The 19,193-nt window shown below is 40.3% G+C and overlaps 1 protein-coding gene across 2 annotated transcripts in view; it reads right to left on the bottom strand.

Annotated features, from left to right (window-relative positions):
• Positions 1-4,675: 4,675 nt before the first annotated feature.
• Positions 4,676-19,193, bottom strand: part of ngly1 (N-glycanase 1) — a 29,145-nt gene continuing 14,627 nt past the window's right edge. The window contains exons 6-12 of one of the 2 annotated variants that reach the window (XM_052016366.1): positions 17,288-17,409; positions 15,408-15,553; positions 13,880-13,990; positions 11,682-11,852; positions 7,380-7,565; positions 5,203-5,380; positions 4,676-5,093 (exon numbers count right to left, since the gene is read on the bottom strand). In XM_052016366.1, the coding sequence (XP_051872326.1) occupies positions 4,918-5,093; positions 5,203-5,380; positions 7,380-7,565; positions 11,682-11,852; positions 13,880-13,990; positions 15,408-15,553; positions 17,288-17,409 (1,090 nt within the window). In that variant the 3' untranslated portion in view covers positions 4,676-4,917. The remainder of the gene's footprint in view (positions 5,094-5,202; positions 5,381-7,379; positions 7,566-11,681; positions 11,853-13,879; positions 13,991-15,407; positions 15,554-17,287; positions 17,410-19,193) is intronic. The other variant, XM_052016367.1, reaches the window with a different exon arrangement.

Here is a 19,193-nt window from a genome sequence, read left to right as displayed (position 1 = left end):
TCAGAAAGGTCTGAATGATCTCATACAAGAAATGCAGAAAGTTAGCATGCAGGTATAGCAAATGTAACGTTGGCCTTTAATGCACTGGGGGATGGAGTACAAAAGGAAATCTTGTTGCAAATGTACAGGGCTTTGATGAGATCACAGCTGGAATACTGTGCAGTTTTTGATCTTGTTTTGTATGGGTATACTTGCATTTGGGGTGGTACAATGAGCATTCACTATTTCAATTCCTGGGATGATAGCATTGACTTTTAAGGAATGATTGAGCAGATCCAGAGTTTAGAAGAGTGAAAAATGGTGTAATTTAAACAAGATTCCGAGGATACTTCAAAGGATAGATGTTGTGAGGATATTTCCTGTCATGGGGGACACTAAAACAAGGGGCATAGTTTCAGGATAAGGTACAACTTAAGACTGAGGGGAGGAGGGATTTCTTCTCTCAGGAGGGTGTTAGTCTTTAGGATTTTCTATCCCATTGAGCTGTGAATGTTCATTTTTTTTAAAGCTACTTTTTAAGGTTGTAGATGGGTTTTGGAAACTTATGGGAATCAGAGCACACGGCGGTCAGCTGGGAATGTGAATAAGATGAGGCGTGATTTTATTAAACGGGTGACGACAGCCAGGCAGAAGAGGGAAAGTGTTGGGGGCTCGGCCAAGATGATGAATATCCTAGAACATAGAAGCAGAAAAACTACAGCACAATTCAGGCCCTTCGGCCCACAAAGCTGTGCTGAACATGTCCCTACCCTAGAAATTACTAGGCTTAACCACAGCTCTCTATTTTTCTCAGCTCCATGTACCTATCCAAGTCCCTTAAAAGACCCTATCATATCCGCCTCCACCACCGTTGCTAGCAGCCCATTCCATGCACTCACCACTCTCTGAGTAAAAAACTTACCCCTGACATCTCCTCTGTACCTACTCCCCAGCACCTTAAACCTATTGATGCTTTCAATTTTTGACTATCTAAATAACCTTGTGTACCCGACCTCTCTTTACTCCTTCAAGACATTTCTTAAGATCTATCTCAATAACCAAGTTTTTGGACATATGTTTCAACAATTCCTTGTGGCAGTTCAGTGTCAATCATTGTTTGATAATACTCCCATAAACTCCTATGGGTATCTTTACTATTACTAAAACAGCTATACAAGGCAAGTTTTCATAAAAGTCGAGTGATACAGAGTTTATTGCAGATAAATTGACTATTAGGTCCAAGTATCTCTGTTTACATTATGATCTTAAAGAGTTTACTTCTACCCTCGCCACTTAACCCCATCAACATATTGTTCTGGTTTTCCTTCCTGATCTGCCTTGCTTTAACTGTATCGGACAACCACAACCACTTAAATGATAACCTCCTTCCTGTCTAACTCATCACACAGATTACTGGCCTTGTGGATTCTGCCAAAGTATCAGCTTTCACTTTCTCTCTCTGAATCCTCTTCGAGAATGCTTGCTTGAAAACAAGATGCTTGGCATCCAGGAGTTATTGTAGGTGGCAACATAACCACCAGGTCCTTAACAGTAGACTTACAGCTGAGCGATGACACTTTCCCCTTGACTGATGGCTCACCAGCTGGATATACCTTTCACTCTTTCCCTCATCCACACTGTCACCTTGGCGGTATGGCTCTCATCATGAAACCCAGACTTTGATCTGAGACGCTACTCCTCTGGCACTTTCTCTCCCTTTGAGCAACTTACCAATGTTCCACCCCTCTCGACTTTCAATTACGTTTGCACTTTCCAAACCACATTGTCTGTCCATTAGCCATTCGTCACAACATTCAACAGCTACTGATCTTGCTCACACTCTCACCTCCTTTTTTGATGACCTATTAAACCATAATTCTCTCACCCAAGTTGCCTTCCCAGTACACCCCTTACCCCTCCTCATTTAGGTCTGAGTGGCAGAGATTTCAATAGATATGGTTTAGCCAATTACTGCCAAATCCACCTCACAATTCAAATCTCATCTTTTATCTGTTAGAAACTGCATTACGTCCCTCTATCTCTTCATTCTCATCCAGGAAACCCGAAGTGTTATGGATCTTTTTCATCATCAGGACAGAGGTCTCCCAGAGCTACTTCTGCCACTTACCTCCCTTTCCCTAAGAACTTATAAACTCCTCCCAGGTCCAACCTGGAACTTGCATCTACTTTTGTCTCAGCGTATTTTCTCCATGAGACTCATCTCCTAGGCAATTTTATTCCCATTAAAATGAACACACCTTCTTGGACATGTTAGCTGGGGTTGCTAATGGCTCTCTCACTGCTCAACAATTGTTGCTCCTTTCCTAAAACATACTTTTGACTACCCGGTCAATGCAAACTACTGCCCCAATCCATATTTCTGTTCCTGGTTCTTGATCATGTTGTGTCCATCATTCTAACATCATACTCAAATCCTTCCAATCATTTTTATGTCCGAATATGGTACTGAAAAAATTCTGACCAAAAAATTGCTAGTCATATTTCATGATTGCTATCGATGGCAAACAATTCCTCTCATCCTCCTCCTCAAACAATATGTGGCCTTGAACATGGTTGACCACACTGTGCTCTTACATTCTTGTCCAGCTGGTTGAGACCTAGTTCCAAGTCTTAGCCCACAAATCATCTGTAAGGTGTTCTCTTTCCTCTTCTGTGCAATCAATACTGGTATATGTCCTCAAGGATATATCTTCACTTCCTCTCCAACCAAAAACATAGCCTTACATTCCACGTATGTAGTGAAGACCTCCAGCCACATCTTACCACCATCTCCCTCGATTCCTCCACAGAACTTTTCATCCACCTAAATACTGGGAAGGCAAAAGCCATTTATTTCAATCTCTAACAAACTCATTCCCCCTAGCCACTGGCATTGTTTCATCCCCAGTGTCTATGTGAAACTGAATGCAGATGTTCAGACACTGCCATACCTGACCTTACAATGAGCTGCATATCCACATATATTTCTATTTTTGCACCAGACTCTGCAACTATCTCTATTCATGCGCTGTGAAAATCTTCACTTCTTGCTACCTCTAGGCTTTACTATTCCAAACCATTCCTGGGAAGCTTCCTTCATTCTACAGCCTATAAGCAAGGTCATCCAAAATGCTGTTATTCTAACTCTCAAAGTCCTGTTCAGCCACCATTCCAGTGCTTACTAACCAAGACAAACTCAATTTTAATTCTCACCCCTCCCTACAAAAGCCTCACAAGTACCATCCCTTCCCCACCTCCTCTCCTCTCCCCCCTCCCCCCCACCGAAATCTCTGCACCTGCTAATTCTGGTTCCTGGTATGCCTCGGATTTTGGTCACTTACTGGCAGCAAAGGCTTCAACTGTTGAGGCTCTGAATTTCTTGTCTACCTCTCACTCCCTGAAAATGTATCCTTTTCTCTTCTGCCCTAATTTCTTCTTGTGGTTTGTTGTCAAAGTATGTTTGAAAACAATCCTGAAAAATATGAGTTGTTTTCCTGCATTAAAGGATGCTATAGAAATACAAGTCGGTGGGATAGCACACATCACATTCCTAAAATTCTTTGGATAAAAGGTGAATTCTATATTGGATTTATTTGTTACTATTTATAATTTCCAGATCTGAACCACCCAACCAGTGGTTATTTAATATAAAGCACGGCCGTGTAAAGCAGGCACAGCAGTGTAGCGGTTAGCGTAACGCTTTACAGCGCCAGTGACCCCGGTTCAATTCCCGCAGCTGTCTGTAAGGAGTTTGTACATTCTCCCCGTGTCTGCATGGGTTTCCTCCGGGTGCTCCGGTTTCCTCCCACATTCCAAAGACGTATGGGTTAGGAAGTTGTGGGCGTGCTACGTTGGCACTCTAAGTGTGGCGACACTTGCGGGCAGCCCCCAGAACATTCTACGCAGAAGATGCACTTCACTGTGTGTTTCAATGTACATGTGACTAATAAAGACATCTTATCTTATATTTTTATGGACTCTAGAAATCTGAAATAACAAAAAATCCTATAAATACTCAGCAAGGTAGGTGGATGCTGTCAGTACATACCTTAAAATCAGACACTGGTTTTTGGATTGTTGCTGGAGAAATGAAGACAAGCCTATGCAGCATTTCCTGCAAAGTACAGCCTCTGTTGTGATTATTTTGTTTTCACTTCCATTTTACAAGCAGCGAGAACAATTCTTTCATGCTCTAAAAATAACAAGTGCTTTTTTATTACAAAGAGAAGATGCACATTAACCACTAGCTCTGTATTCATCTAATTTAGACTAAACTGTATGTGGCCTCAAATTTTTTTACAAAAATGGATCGTGCTACAATTTACTGAAAATTGTCAATGACGTACCCTTACTGTAGCTTGTTAATACTTTCTTGTATTATCCCTATCATAAAATGATGGAGCAATTCCAGAGAAAAAGGCACAAAAAAATAACTATTCAGTATTAGCTAGAAAGGATATCAAAATCCATAAAATTCAAAGAATGCTAGTTTAATGGTCAGTTAAAAAAGTGATTCAAAAACTGTATTTATATAACATGTCATCATGTTGTGAAGACAAAGCAAAGCAATCAATATCCAGTTATGTCCTTTGAAGTGATGTGCAAATATGGCAGCTAACTTCTGTTATAGGCATATTTAGTTTTAGAATCTATCTACAACATATTGGATATTTCACAACACAGCGAGAACACAGTATAAAACACGAGTAGTTAACTTTTATTCACCAAATGATACAAGAAAGCAATCTTATAACTTTATATTTTACTTATATTCCCCTTTGTGGACAAATGTTCACGTCAGTCCCAATCAAGATTCAAAGTATGGTACTGAAAATATTTTTAGTGCAAATTCCTGTACTATTCAATGCATTAATAAAAAAATACATGGTCTGAATAATTTGAACATTTCAGTTGATGCCATTGATATTCATCCTTAATCTAAATATCCTTAAGAGTTATTATGATTTCCATAGGATACTCTTGATGATCATCCAAGCTTTGTCTGAAGAGCTGAGTATGCTGCCATGCAACATCTCCATCACCACCACTCATCTCAGCTTCCAAAACTAATTCAGTAGATCCATCAAAATTAGCGAGTGAATGAACACCTTGATCTAAATTAAAGAAAGAAGGTATAATTAAGACCACTGTTACTGACTAAATTTCCCTAAGTTATGTGCATCAAGAGAAGACGATCTAATTTAATACAATGGCAATACACACCCCCACTTAGATCTACATTGATCAAATTTGAACCTAGATGCCATTGAACTCTTCCACTTTGAAATGTCTGGCTGGTGGATCGAATGGAAACATTGACAATCTTCAGACCCACTGAACCACATTCAAACTTCCAGCTGACTTTGGCAGATGTTGCTCCTTCTGTGCGAGCAATGTATACCTGTTTAAAGAAAAGAAATACTACCCTAATAAGTTGCATATAGGTCTATAAAAATCATTATAACTATAAAACAAATTGAGGAAGTCATGTTCAGCACTACTTGACCAATAAGCAATTACAAGACAAAATAATTCAAAACAGCTTTTCACCAATTCACGTCATTGCCATGTTTGCAAATGAAGAGGTCAATTTAGATGCTTCAATGGTGGGAATGACAATTTAACACCAACTAAAGAGGAAAAATAAATAATAGATAGATGGAAATTAATTGGAATTTCCATTAAGTCTCCCAGGTTTATGCACAGTTGGTACAACAACACTTCAAAATATGACGCACATTTCAATTCTCACAATGTGTTACAGATCTTAGTCTGGCTTGCTTAAGAAACTTTTCTTGTTCACCCCACCTACTTTCCACTCTACAATACTGTTATAGTACAACACCATCTGGTAGCAGGGTCCTCAGAACAAGAAATGTAATCTTACTGGTACTCCTAATTGCCTGGATTCCTGTAGTACTCCTTTACGCACATTCAGACATCCCTTATACATTCAGGCTCTGAAATTGCATGGAAGCTTTTTTGACTAAAGCAAGTGAGTCCACGAAGGTACAGTATACAATGGCTCAGGCAAACAAAAGAATCAGAAAGAGACTCCTAACCACAGTTACAAGTTTCCACTCAAGATTCATTTCTGTGCAAAAAAAAGCTGTACATGTTATATTACAATTGTGCAGATATTCCATGTTCTAGAGTAAGAAATGCAAATTTAAAAATGCATGAACAGGGAGGAAAGATCAAAGCTTTTTTTTGTTACAAAGTATTGCCGATTTTTTTTGTCATATTGGAAGGTTGAATTGTCACATGGATTGGTTGAATAAGAGGGTCATCGACAATTCATCTGCAACTGCCTGGCATTCCCCACAGGCCAGCTACGACTGTTTAGGCTCCAAGGATCATTTAATAGCTACGAAGTTCCAAATACTGCTCTCTTAACACAAATGTGTACAAAATTGAGCCCTTAGCATTGAAGCAGAAATCATGTTAAACCTTTATCTTTGACAATGGTAAAACAGAACTTCAATGTTAAAAATGAGCAGGTTTATATTATAACAATGCTAATCTTTAAATTGCCATCCTTATTATGGCTCAATAGTTCAATTACACAAATTCAGGCATCACAAAATAAATCATATTTTCAAGAGGTTATCCAAGTCTCAAGTCACTATGTATGTAAAGGTCAAGTATCTATTAATTCAAGAAATAGATTAAACTCCTTATTCTGAAGCACAAGATCCAAAGTGAATACACAAGGTTAAACATAAATATTTGTGGCTGAGATCAAAGCTTTCTTTCCCTTTTTAACACAACATTTAAATAATGTTTTCACATACAAACAAAGAAACAAATCTGTCTGCAATTCCACAAGACTCTGTTTTGTTTAGTACCTTTGCTACAGCACTTTGTTGAAGTCTTCTTTAAAAAAATTGGGATATAAATATTTAGGGAAGATAAGAAAAGCTGGCCTTACCACTGATGTCCACATCCTGTGAACAAAAAAAATGATCGGATTTCCAATACCCTGCAAGAACCTAAAAGTACGTAACCAAGATGGTGATATCAGCACTCCTTCTCCAGAAGGCAGACCAAGACTCAGTAATAAGTTATTTTCCTACATAATCACTCACTGAATCTGTAAACCTCTTCCCAGTAACCAAACATCCCTAACATCCTGACCATATTGACAGGTCAATTCGAAGGAATTTTTTTAGGCACTCTTTGATCAGGCGTCTTCACAATCAAGCTTGCAAATTTTCTGGTTTTTACTGTTTGGCTATCTACTGTATCAAATAGTTGAACTATTGGGTCAACCCTACTACAATTAAAAAAAATACCCTACTTATCCCAACAGTTTTCATCAGAAATGTATTAGAATTCCTATTGAAAAGTTAAAAGGCTTTCTAAGTTGAGGTTTACGCAAACAGTGTACAAAGCCATACCATTTTCCAGTCCTGTTCAACTTTTCGAAACACAGAATCCATTTTCCATACACCTTTTTCCCAGCCATGAATGATTTCATTGTCGTTGGAGACTCGAATATAGTGATTTTCAGCTGCATTGTATTTGAGATGAAATAATTTTGCAGCTTTTTCTTTTTCAGTAGCTGTAAAACTGAATCCATCATTCTGTGCACAAAGATAATTAGAAGGGGAAAAGTTAAGCCCCGTGACATAAAAGCCTTCTGAAAACAGTGTTAATTACATTATTAGGAAACTTAAAATTACAGGGCAGAAAGAAAAAAAATCTCACCTTGGTGTAACTCACTCTAAGTGTGCATTTTAAGTATGGTAAATTATTGCACTGAGTAAATTAGTAGACTCAGTTGTGAAACTTCTTGTTCCAGGGAGAGGAAATTCAAAATATCCACTACTGCAGCTCCAGTTTTTTCAAGTAGAGTACCAAATAGGAAAGCCAGAAGGAAAAAAAAAGATCATGGAGAGGGGCAGGCAAAGTCGAGGATATTCCTATTAGACACAAGAGAGACTGCAGGTGCTGGAAACCTGGAGCAAAACACAAAATGCTGGAGGAACTCAGCGGGTCAGGAAGCATCCATGGAGGGAAATGTCCTGATGAAGGGTCAAAATGTCAACAGTCCATTTCCCTCCATAGATGCTGCCTGACCCGCTGAGTTCCTCCAGCATTTTGTGTGTTGTTCCTATTCAATGTCCTCAGGTGAAAATTAGCTGGGGCCAAGAGGAAATGGAACCTTGCTGACTGTTTCTCCCCACTCCAGAGCCCAAGGGTAATCAAGGTGTTTTACAGGAATCCTAACTCCATCACAGCTGAAAAATCATCTTGGAGGACAAATCAAAACATAAAGGGTGCCTGTAAGAAAGGTCCTGCAATAATCATGGGTAAATTTGATCATCATTTAGATGGGACAAATCAAATTGTGAAGGGTAGTCTTGAGCACGAGTTCTCAGAGTGCATTTGGGTTGTTTCTCAGAGCAATATGTCATGAAACTAGTCAGGGAGCAGTCTATTTACCATCTGCCATTATGTAATGAGACAGAATTAGTATATGATCTCACAATGAAGGTTCCCTTAGGATGGAGTAATCATAGCATGGTTGAATTTCAAATTCAGTTTGAGCTAAGAAACTTGGGTCTGAAACTGTTGTCCTAAACTTAAGTAAAAACCACTTACAATGGTATGAACACAAAGTTGGCTAAAGTGTCCTGGGAAAATAGATCAGCATACACGGAGTTATTCCATACACCTAAGCAAAGGTACATTCCAATGAGAAAGTCTCCATGTGAAATATAGACCATCTGACGACCTTTAACAATTTGATTTGTCCCATCTAAATGACGTGATGATGAAATTCACCCATGATTATTACAGTACCTTTCTTACAAGCACCCATTACTTTTTGATTTATACCCCAAGGAAATTATGGATAGTATCAAACTGAAAGAAAAGGAATACAGTTTTGCAAAAATTAATGGTAGACCATTAAAACCAGCAAATGATGATGAAAAAAAGGGAAAAGATAGATTATGAAAGTAAACTGCCAAATAACATGAAAAGAGATAGAAAGAGCTTTGACAGTAGCTAAAGTTTGTCTCTTGGAGGGATGAGACTGAGGAATTAATAATGGGAAATTGAGAAATGGCAGAGATTGTAAGTAATTCTAAGACACTAAAAAAAACCCAATAATAATAATAGAACATCCTTCATGAGGGTGAACCCTCGCAAGGCGTCAGGCCCTGACAGTGTACCTGGCCGGGTACTGAAACCAACTGGCTGGAGTGTTCAAAGACATCTTCAACCTCTCACTGCTGCAGTTGGCAGTTCCCACCTGCTTCAAAAGGGCATCAATCATACCAGTGCCCAAGAAGAGCAGGGTGAGCTGCCTCAATGACTATTACCCAGTAGCACTCACATCTACTGTGACGAAGTGCTTTGAGAGGTCGGCCATGGCTAGAATTAACTCCTGCCTGAGAAAGGATCTGGACCCGCTGCAGTTTGCCTACCGCCACAACAGGTCTACAGTGGACGCAATTTCCACTCGGCTTTGAAGCACCTAGACAACAGCAAAACACACGTCAGGCTGCTGTTTATCGATTACAGCTCAGGGTTCAACACCATCATCCTCTCAGTACTAATCAACAAGCTTCAAAACCTGGGCCCCTGTACCTGCCTCTGCAACTGGATCCTCAACTTCCTCATAAGGAGACCACAGTCAGTGCAGATCGGCAATAACATCTTCTCGCTGAAGATCAACATAGGTGCACCTCAAGGATGCGTGCTTAGCCCGCTGCTCTACTCACTCTATACTCATGACTGTGTGGCTAGGCACAGCTCAAATGTCATCTATATATTTGCCGATGACCAAGGAACTGATTGTGGACTTCAGGAAGGGGAAGTCAGGAGAACACACACCAGTCTTCATTGAGGGGTCAGTGGTGGAAAGGGTGAGCACCTTCAAGTTCCTGGGCGTCAACATCTCAGAGGATCTACCTTGGGCCCAACACATTGATGCAATCACAAAGAAGGCACGCGAGCGGCTCTACTTCTTTACTAGCTTGAGGAGATTCAGTATGTCACCAAAGACTCTTGCAAATTTCTAATAGATGTACAGTGGAGAGTATTCTGACTGGTTGCATCACAGTCTGGTATGGAGCCTCCAATGCACAGGATCGCAAAAGGCTGCAGAGGGTTGTAGACTCAGCCAGCTCCATCACGGGCACAGCCCTCCCCACCATCGAGGATATCTTCAAGAGGCGGTGCCTCAAGAAGGCAGCATCCATCATTATGGACCCTCACCATCCAGGTCATGTCCTCTTTGCATTACTACCATCGGGGAGGAGGTACTGGAGCCTGAAGACTACCTCATTATTCCTCTTTTGCGCTATTTATTTATTTTGTAACTTATGGTAATTTTTATGTCTTGTACTGTACTGCTGCTGCAAAACAACAAATTTCACAACATATGTCAGTTATAATAAACCTAATTCTGATTATATAATTTAAGAGAGAGGATCTTAAAACAATATCTATCACTTAAGTAAAAGTACTAGGCACAATAACCAGGAGTAAAGGAAAAAAAGTCTTCATAATTTGATGATGGACTACATCCTCAGGCATTAAATAGCCTGTCCTGGTGCAACCACATAGACGCCACGACCAAGAAAGCTCACCAGCGCCTCTATTTCCTCAGGAGGCGAAAGAAATTTGGCACTCACCAATTTTTATCAATGCACCATAGAAAGCATCCTATCTGGATGCACCACAGCTTGGTATGGCAACTGCTCTGCTCAGGACCGCAAGAGACTGCAGCGAGTTGTGGACACAGCCTAGCGCATCACGGAAACCAGCCTCCCCTCCATGGACTCGGTCTATACCTCACGCTGCCTTGGTGAAGCAGCCAGCATAATCAAAGACCACACCCACCCAGGTCATTCTCTCCTCCCCTCTCCCATCAGGCAGAAGATAACAGGCCTGAGGGCACATACCACCAGGCTCAAGGACAGCTTCTATCCCACTGTGATAAGACTATTGAACGGTTCCCTTAAACGATGAGATGGACTCTTAACCTCACGATCTACCTTGTTTGACCTTGCACCTTATTGTCTACCTGCACTTCCCTGTAGCTGTGACACTTTACTCTGTACTGTTATTGTTTTTACTTGTACTTCCTCAATGCACTCTGTACTAACTCAATGTATCTGCACTGTGTAATGAATTGATCTGTACAAACGGTATGCAAGACAAGTTTTTCACTGTACCTTGGTACAAGTGGCAATAATAAACCAATACCAATAAATGAAGTGGCTGCCAAGATAGTGGATGCATTGGTTGTAATCTACCAAACTTCTCTAGATTCTGTAAAGGTCTTATAGGACTGGAAAACCATACATGTTATGCCACTGTTGAAGCAAGGAACAAGACAGAAACAAGAAAACTATTGCCTGGAAATGAGAAAATGCTGGAATCCATTCTTAGGAGCTAACAGCAGGGCACACACAGTTTAGCAAAAAGGTGCTCTTGAATTGTGATCAAAATTGGAGGCTAACTGGCACCTATAATGCCAAAAGAACAGGCTTTGTCATGCAATTTTGTGGCCAAAATGTACAGTATAAATTCCAAATTTCACTATGTACCAGATGACAGATAAATGGAAAGCTTCTAATAATGATCAGCTAAAAAAAGTTAATGTCCAAAAAGGCAAGTTTAATTGGGCAACAGTGTTGTTGTTGTCATCCACGTTCTACAAATTAATAAATAATAGTGATCACCTGAGCCTGGGCTCCAGTTTCTCCTCTAGCTACTCTCCACATTACAGAACCTGATGTTCTTCCACCGAGTTCTCCTGGATTAGGGGTCTTTGGCGAAATGAATTCTACAAGTTCAACAATGTACCGTTCCAAAAGTTCCTGCTTCCTCTCTTGTGGAAGAAAGTGTTTTCTCTGCAATTATAAAACAGAGTGAAACCACATTTCAGCTTAATCAGAGGGGTCCATGAACCATGAAGCCATCTTGTTCAATTCATATTACATTGTGCCCTTAATTATGATCTACTTAAAAAAAAATCTTTCAGATAAGATTTAATGCTCTTCCATTTGTGCCAATACCCGATGCAACTTTTACCCGATTGGCTCCTAGATCCTACCTGGATTTAACTGACTGCTTATGATCAGAACATTATTAAATCCCATCAACTTTTGAAACTAGCTTCAGGTCAGTTAAATGACTAATCTGACTTTGCATCTAATAACATTGGCATATTTGGTCTCCTCTCAGTGGCACGAGAGCCACTTCCCAAATGACAGTATGATTCTGTTCATCCAGAGCTACAATGGACACTATCAGCCCCCTCCTTGAAAAATGCAGGGGAGAGACCAAGCCACTAAACATGGCCTATTTTGACCTCACCGAAGCCACTTACTCTATTAATTGGAAGGGATTGTGAAACGCCCTCCTCAAATTCAGCTGCCCACAGAAATTTGTCCCCTTCTTACACTTGCTCCACAGTCACATGTCCTTGCTAATTTTTTCCACTTGCTCTGAAAACTAGAACGGGCAGGCACGGTAGTGTAGCGAGTGGCATAACATTTTACAGCACCAGTGACCTGGGTTCAAATCCGGCCACTCTCTGTAAGGAGTTTGTACGTTCTCCCCGTGTCTGTGTGGGTTTCCTCCGGGTGCTCCGGTTTCCTCCCACATTCCAAAGATGTACGGGCTAGGAAGTTGTGGGCATGCTACGTTGGCACTGGAAATGTGGCAACACTTGCAGGCTGCCCCCAGAACACTACGCAAAAGATGTATTTCACTGTGTGTTTCGATGTACGTGTGACTAATAAAGATCTTACCTTATACTGCAGTGGGAAGTTGTTGGAGGTGAGGTGCAATGTTGTGGCAAGAAAGACTGAGAAAATTGTTGCTTTGCTTGACACCTGTCTTCGCTGCGATTTATAAACACCGTGATAGAAACTACACTCCAGAACCAAAGTTACCCAAGCACAGTACCTCGCAGCTCCACTGTTCCACATCCCAAAACATGCAGTTTGGTAGGTTAATTGGCCACTGTAAACCGCCATTAGCATGTAGGACGAAAGCTGTACAATATGTGGTGGGGGGGAGGGAGGGTTGAAAATGTAAGGAGAATAAGTTACAGGGAAAATTAGCAAGGGAATGGGATTGCACTGTGAGCTGGACCAATACAGCCTCCATCCATGTTGCATGGAAACATGAAAAAAAAATGGTAATTTCATTGAAAACCTATAAAGCTGCATAGACAGCTCATGAGGTAGAAACTAGAATGGGATTTCCCTTTGTTAAAGAGTTTGGAACTAGGGGCTTAGGATAAAGTGCTCACCATTTGGGACTACAACGATGAGAAATTTCTCCACTCAGAGCTTAGTTACCTTTGTGATTTCTACCTGAGAGTGGTGGATACACATCAGTCCAGTATATTCAAATCTGAGATCGACAGATTTTTGGGCTAAAGGAATACAAAGAAGAGACAAAAGTGGAGTTGATGTCAATTTGGCCATGATCTTTCTGAATGGCACAGCAGGTGTGGCATGGGGTCATATCATTTGTAGAAATTGCCCCAATTTCTTGCAATCTTACACAAGAGATCACAAGTGAGATTGAGAAAATGTGGAGGAGAGATTCTCTCTAGACCCACCTCCCAAGAGCAGACGAAGAATTGAAGAATGCCACAAATAATTATTGTAAATTAGTGACATCCTTAGATAGCTCAACCTACTCCTGATTATTTAAAGCTTTTTGCATGATCCGTTTAAACTATGGAGTAATTTACATTACATTGTAAATAGGAATTTAGTACAACTTGCACATTAAGGCAATGAACTAGTAATCATAATCATTTCTGCATTTATCATTTTTACAACTGCTTTACTTTCTAAAGTCAAAATCATTAGCACAAATATATTTTCACCTCTGCACTCCATACAGGTAATAGATTTACCTCAGAATTTAATTTGTTAATGGTTTCTCGGAGCAATCCTTCCCCGAGTTGTGTTCTGCGCGTCAGAAGCTCCGTATGCTTGCATGAATATCTCCAGCTAACATCAATCACCTGAAGGAGTAATCGGAACATTATGACAAATTTCATTCAACAACTGATGATCAAAAGCTTTAGTTTCAATTAGGATATTAAACAGCAAAGGGATCTGAAGTTTCCATTCTAAGTCTAAGGATCTGGAAGGATGAAACTCCAAGGTTAGAGGAAAAGGAGTGAAGATGTGCAAGTTGGAATAACACAGGAGCTCTGAGGGTCTCCAGATCGAGGTGGGTTAGGAAGAGCAAGTTTGTGGAGGGATTTAAACACAAAAAAACAAAACTTTAAGTTTCCCATGTTGCTTAACTGGCAGCTGAAGGAAGAACTGGGATGATGGGCGAGCAGGGTTTAAATGAGGGAAACTGAGCTGTGTATCATCTCAGGCTTAGAGAAGGTAGAAGATTGGAGATGGTTGTATCAGATACAATCACAATGTTTAAGAGTCACTTACACAGGCAGTTGAATAGGCAAGGCATAGCCAGATACAGTCCTAATGCGGACAGGTGGAATTAGTGCAGATAGACAAAAGGATTGGCATAGGCATGGTGGGCCAAAAGGCACATTTCTGTGCTGTACGACCATGACCAGAATCTTAGCTGCATCTGTCATACAAACAGCATGAGTGCCAAAGGGGTCCGTGGACTGCGACAATTGTCTCACGTCTCTGAAAATCCTCTCAACTAAAACTTTCTATTCAGGAGCATGACTGATACTGCATGAGTAGAGCACCTCTGTGGATCAGTACCCTTTCCATTGGGCCGTGTACCTTTTCACGAACATACTCTGACTACAGTGATCATCTACATCAAATGTAGCCACTTCTACTGCACTTTACTATCCTCCAATTGGCATCGTGATGGAAAAGAACATTAATATTTTGGGAATACTATTAGCTCCAAACTCTCTTCCAATTCACACACAATGCCCACTTAACATGAATCTTGAAATTGCTCATTAACACCACTGTGAGAGTGTTTCATCAAAACAAAGAACTCAGTGGGTTAGGAATGTCCATTAGCAACGTACCAAATCAACCAAAGGTAGAAAGAAAGTCAGTTTTGCCAGCTTTGCTCATAAGCAGAGAAAAAAAATTTAAGTCAACTGAAAACTTTTCTAATTCCTTATAGTCTTGGAGAGTGAAGTTGACAACTTAGCATATCCAATAACCAATTTAGAAATAATGCCAGAAAAGTATAGGGTTAAAACAACAAAAGTAAACAATATTCTTTGGAACACGTGCAATACTTATTAAACTGCATAATTAAGATTTCAACACATCTTAACAAGGTATTAAGTTATTAAAATATTAACTATAAATTTGGTTGATAACCATCTAGGTCTGTTCTTCAGAATCTGTATTCACTTATGAAATCTCTCCAGGTGTAGAAACCTCAATGTGATTGTTAACCAATCAGTATGCAATTGCAAATTTTACCTCATCCTTTGAAAATGCAAAAACGTAAGACAACTTCTTTCCCCATCCAATTTCATACAGGAGTGGTTTGTCACAGACATTTTCACAGGGATCACAATGCAGCCACCTTTTCTGGGAGACAGAATAAACCTCTGTCCACACATGATCTGAAAAGATAACCAATACTCAGTTCCCTTATTAAAAACTGGCCTTCTGATTATTCTAGCAATTGCTACTGAACTTGGTAAAAATACCTGGGCATAAATTCTGATAGTTAATACAAATGATCTCATTATTTGATTAAGAGTCAACTGTTCATCAACATCTATTATAATTTTTAATTAAAACTCAGTAACTACTGAGCAATAGTTTATTAGGATCAGAATTTCTTCATTATATATCTAAGGTCAGGAATTGCAAATAAATTGGCTGGAGGGTCAGTAGAACCAGCTATTAAGTAATAACTAATCAAGTAGTTGAATTAACTTTTGAAGTCAACTGCTGATGAATGGCAAAGCATTGACAGGTGATGCAACAGCTTTGCGGTTTTCCTATTTGAATTAGCTACTTAGGAGCTGAAATTCACTACGACAAAGTTGGAACTGAATTTTAGCATGCGTCACATTCTGCTGCAAGAACAATGAAAATGTTTAGATTACAAAATCAACTACTCCACTAATATCTTTATTTCAAAAAAGAAAAGGACTTTCGACCCCCTACTTTCTAACTCTATGCCACCAGTTTTTTTACCATATAGTTGACAATGCTCCTGGACAACCAGGAATAACTAACAAATACTTCTTATTGTTTTTCATACCCCATGAGCAAATGTTTAGAGTTAGATTTAATAACAGTGCTTTACAAATTCACAAAACCTCAGGAATTAAATTCCAATTTGCTGCTGCTCTTAAAGGTTTCTAATAGAAGCTCGTTTCAGAGCGTATTATTTTGAATATAAAGAACTTGCATTTATAGTGTTCTTTACACAAATGACACCCCAAGTGCATCACAGACAATGAATTACTTTTTGAAGCAACATCATCATTGAAATGATGAAATGTGGCAGCCAATTTGCATTCAGCAAAGTTTGGCAGGTGCTACCACTGACCTCTGGCATTGCCATTCATCAAATATTTTAGAAGTGAAATGCACGTTTCACTTTCCACTCTAGCAAATTGCAGAAGTTTTTTTTAAAATGTGTATATTTCAAACAACCCAAGAGGCTAAATTAACAAAATATTATGCAAGCAGGTTAATTAGCACTATAGTGTTTCTGCTGCCCAGCTGTCAATGAATCAATGAATGACATGCTTTTAAGGTCAGGTGGGGGGGGGGGGGGGGGGCATGGAGTTTAAAGGCAGCGTGAGGGGCAAGCTTGCTTTTTTTTTTACACAGAGAGTGGTAGGTGCCTGGAATGGGTCATCAGAGGTAGTAATGGAAGCAGGCAGTTTGGTGGAATTGAAGACGCTTTCAGATTGACTCATGAATGTGAAGGGAATGGAGGGATATGGATAATACACAGGAGGAGGACATTTACCATAAATTGGCATCAAGATCGTCAAAACATCCTGGGCCGAATGGCCTGTCCAGTGCTGTAGCAACATGCACACAAAATGCTGGAGAAATTCAGCAGGTCAGGCAGCATCATTTCTCTCCACAGATGCAACCTGACCCACTGAGTTCCTCCAGTATTTTGTGTGTGTTGCTCCAGACTTCCAGCATCTGCAGTCTCTCTTATGTCTGTCCAGTGCTATACCGTTCTATGAATTTTCCAAACTCAAAATCAGAAAAATATCTTTATATATTTTGATATAATTTCTTGACATCAGTGTTAATATCTAATGTAGAAAAATAAACAGCACAGCTTTATTCAGGGCCAACTGAACAAATGTCGATATTACCTGTTGTACACCAGACAAATCTTGCTTCAAACCCCATGGCTCTGCAGCAGAGTGTGAAGCAATTGGCCCATTCTCCACACCGCCCTCTCCTGGTTTCCAGTAGTTTCTCTGCATGGTTATACCTACATAGTTCACAGAAAGAATATAAATTCAATACACTGCCAAACCGATGTAAAAAAAATACAAAAGATAAACTATTTCAAAGTTTTCTTTCAATACAGACAGAAGCAGCCTACAGCAATGGTTGTGCCAAGTCAGCACTGGTTGACTTTCCATGGAATTACTCAGCTATAATAAGAAATAAAAATGGAATCGAGCCAGATACTTCAAGAAATTGTTTATAAAACTGCCCTGCACATTGTCAAGAGTAAAAAAAAAGCTTGCCCTGGACTTCACTTCAAAGACAAAAAAAATCAATTAGAATTTTGATTTTTTTCCCCAGATGTCAGTTATTTTCAACTGACAATTATCTTTACATAGTCAATATTTATTTCAGTTTCCTGAAATACTCCATGACATAGAATTACAAAGGTTCCTTTGCTTGATCTCAGATACCTGCCAAATACAAGCAACTGACACAGAACAAAATATTTCTACCTTATGAAGAAACAAAGATTCATAGAGCAATACAGCACGGATACAGGTCCTTTGGCCCAACCAGTCCATGCTGACCATGGTGCCAACCCAGTTAGTCCCAACTTCCTGCATTCTGTCCATATCCCTCCAAGTCCCGCCCGTCCATGTACCTATCCAAGTGCTTCTTAAATGACACTATTGTACCTGCCTCACCCACTTCCTGTGGCAGCTCGTTCCACATACTCACCACCCTCTGCGTGAAAAAGTTGCCACTCAGGTCCCTTCTAAATCTTCCCCCTCTCACCCTAAACCTAAGCCCCCTAGTTTTGGACTCCCCTACCCTGGGGAAAAGACTGTTACCGTCCACCTTATCTATGCCTCTCGTAATTTTAAACACTTCTATAAGGTTGCCCCTCATTCTCCTACGTTCCAAGGAATAAAGACCCAGCCTGACCAACCTCTCCCTGTAACTCAGGCCCTCTAGTCCTGGCAACATCCTCGTAAATCTTCTCTGCACTCTTTCCAGTTTAACCAAGTCTTGTCTACAACAGGGTGACCAAAACTGTACACAGTGCTCCAAGTACAGCCTCACCAACGACTTGTACAACTGCAACATAATGTCCCAACTCCTGTACTCAATGCCCTGACTGAAGGCCAGCATGCATAATGCCTTTTTCACCACTGTCTACCTACAATGCCGTTTTCAACAAGCGTTGCACTTGTACACCTAGGTCCCTCAGTTCCATTACACTCCCTGGTGCCCCACCATTCATAGTACAAGTCCTACGCTGGTTTAACTTTCCAAAATGCATCACCTCACACTTATCTGAATTGAAAACCATTTGCCACTCCTCAGCCACTTCCCTAACTGATCAAGATCCCCCTGTAATCTACGATAACCTCCTTCACCATCAACAACACCTTTTTTTTTATCACCTGCAAACTTAATGGTCCAGCCTACCACCAAAGCAGGTCTATGGCAGACACCATCTCCATGGCCCTACATTCATCTCTGGAGCATCTGGACAGTAAAGGCACCTACATTGCAGCTCCACCTTCAATACCATAATTCCAAGGAAACTCATCTCCATACTCCCAGACCTGGGACTTAACACCTCCCTTTGCAACTAGATCCTTGACTTCCTGACCAACAGACCATAATCAGTGAGGATAGGCAGCAATACCTCTGCTACGATTATTCTCAACACTGGTGCCCCTCAAGGCTGAATCCTCAGCCCTCTACTCTACTCGCTATACATTCATGACTGCGTGGCCAGATTCTGCTCTAACTCCATCTACAAGTTTGCAGATGATACCACAGGGTAGGCCG

This window comes from Pristis pectinata, chromosome 5, assembly GCF_009764475.1.
Source record: "Pristis pectinata isolate sPriPec2 chromosome 5, sPriPec2.1.pri, whole genome shotgun sequence".
Lineage (NCBI taxonomy): Eukaryota > Metazoa > Chordata > Chondrichthyes > Rhinopristiformes > Pristidae > Pristis > Pristis pectinata.
This window is presented reverse-complemented; position numbering and strand designations above follow the sequence as displayed.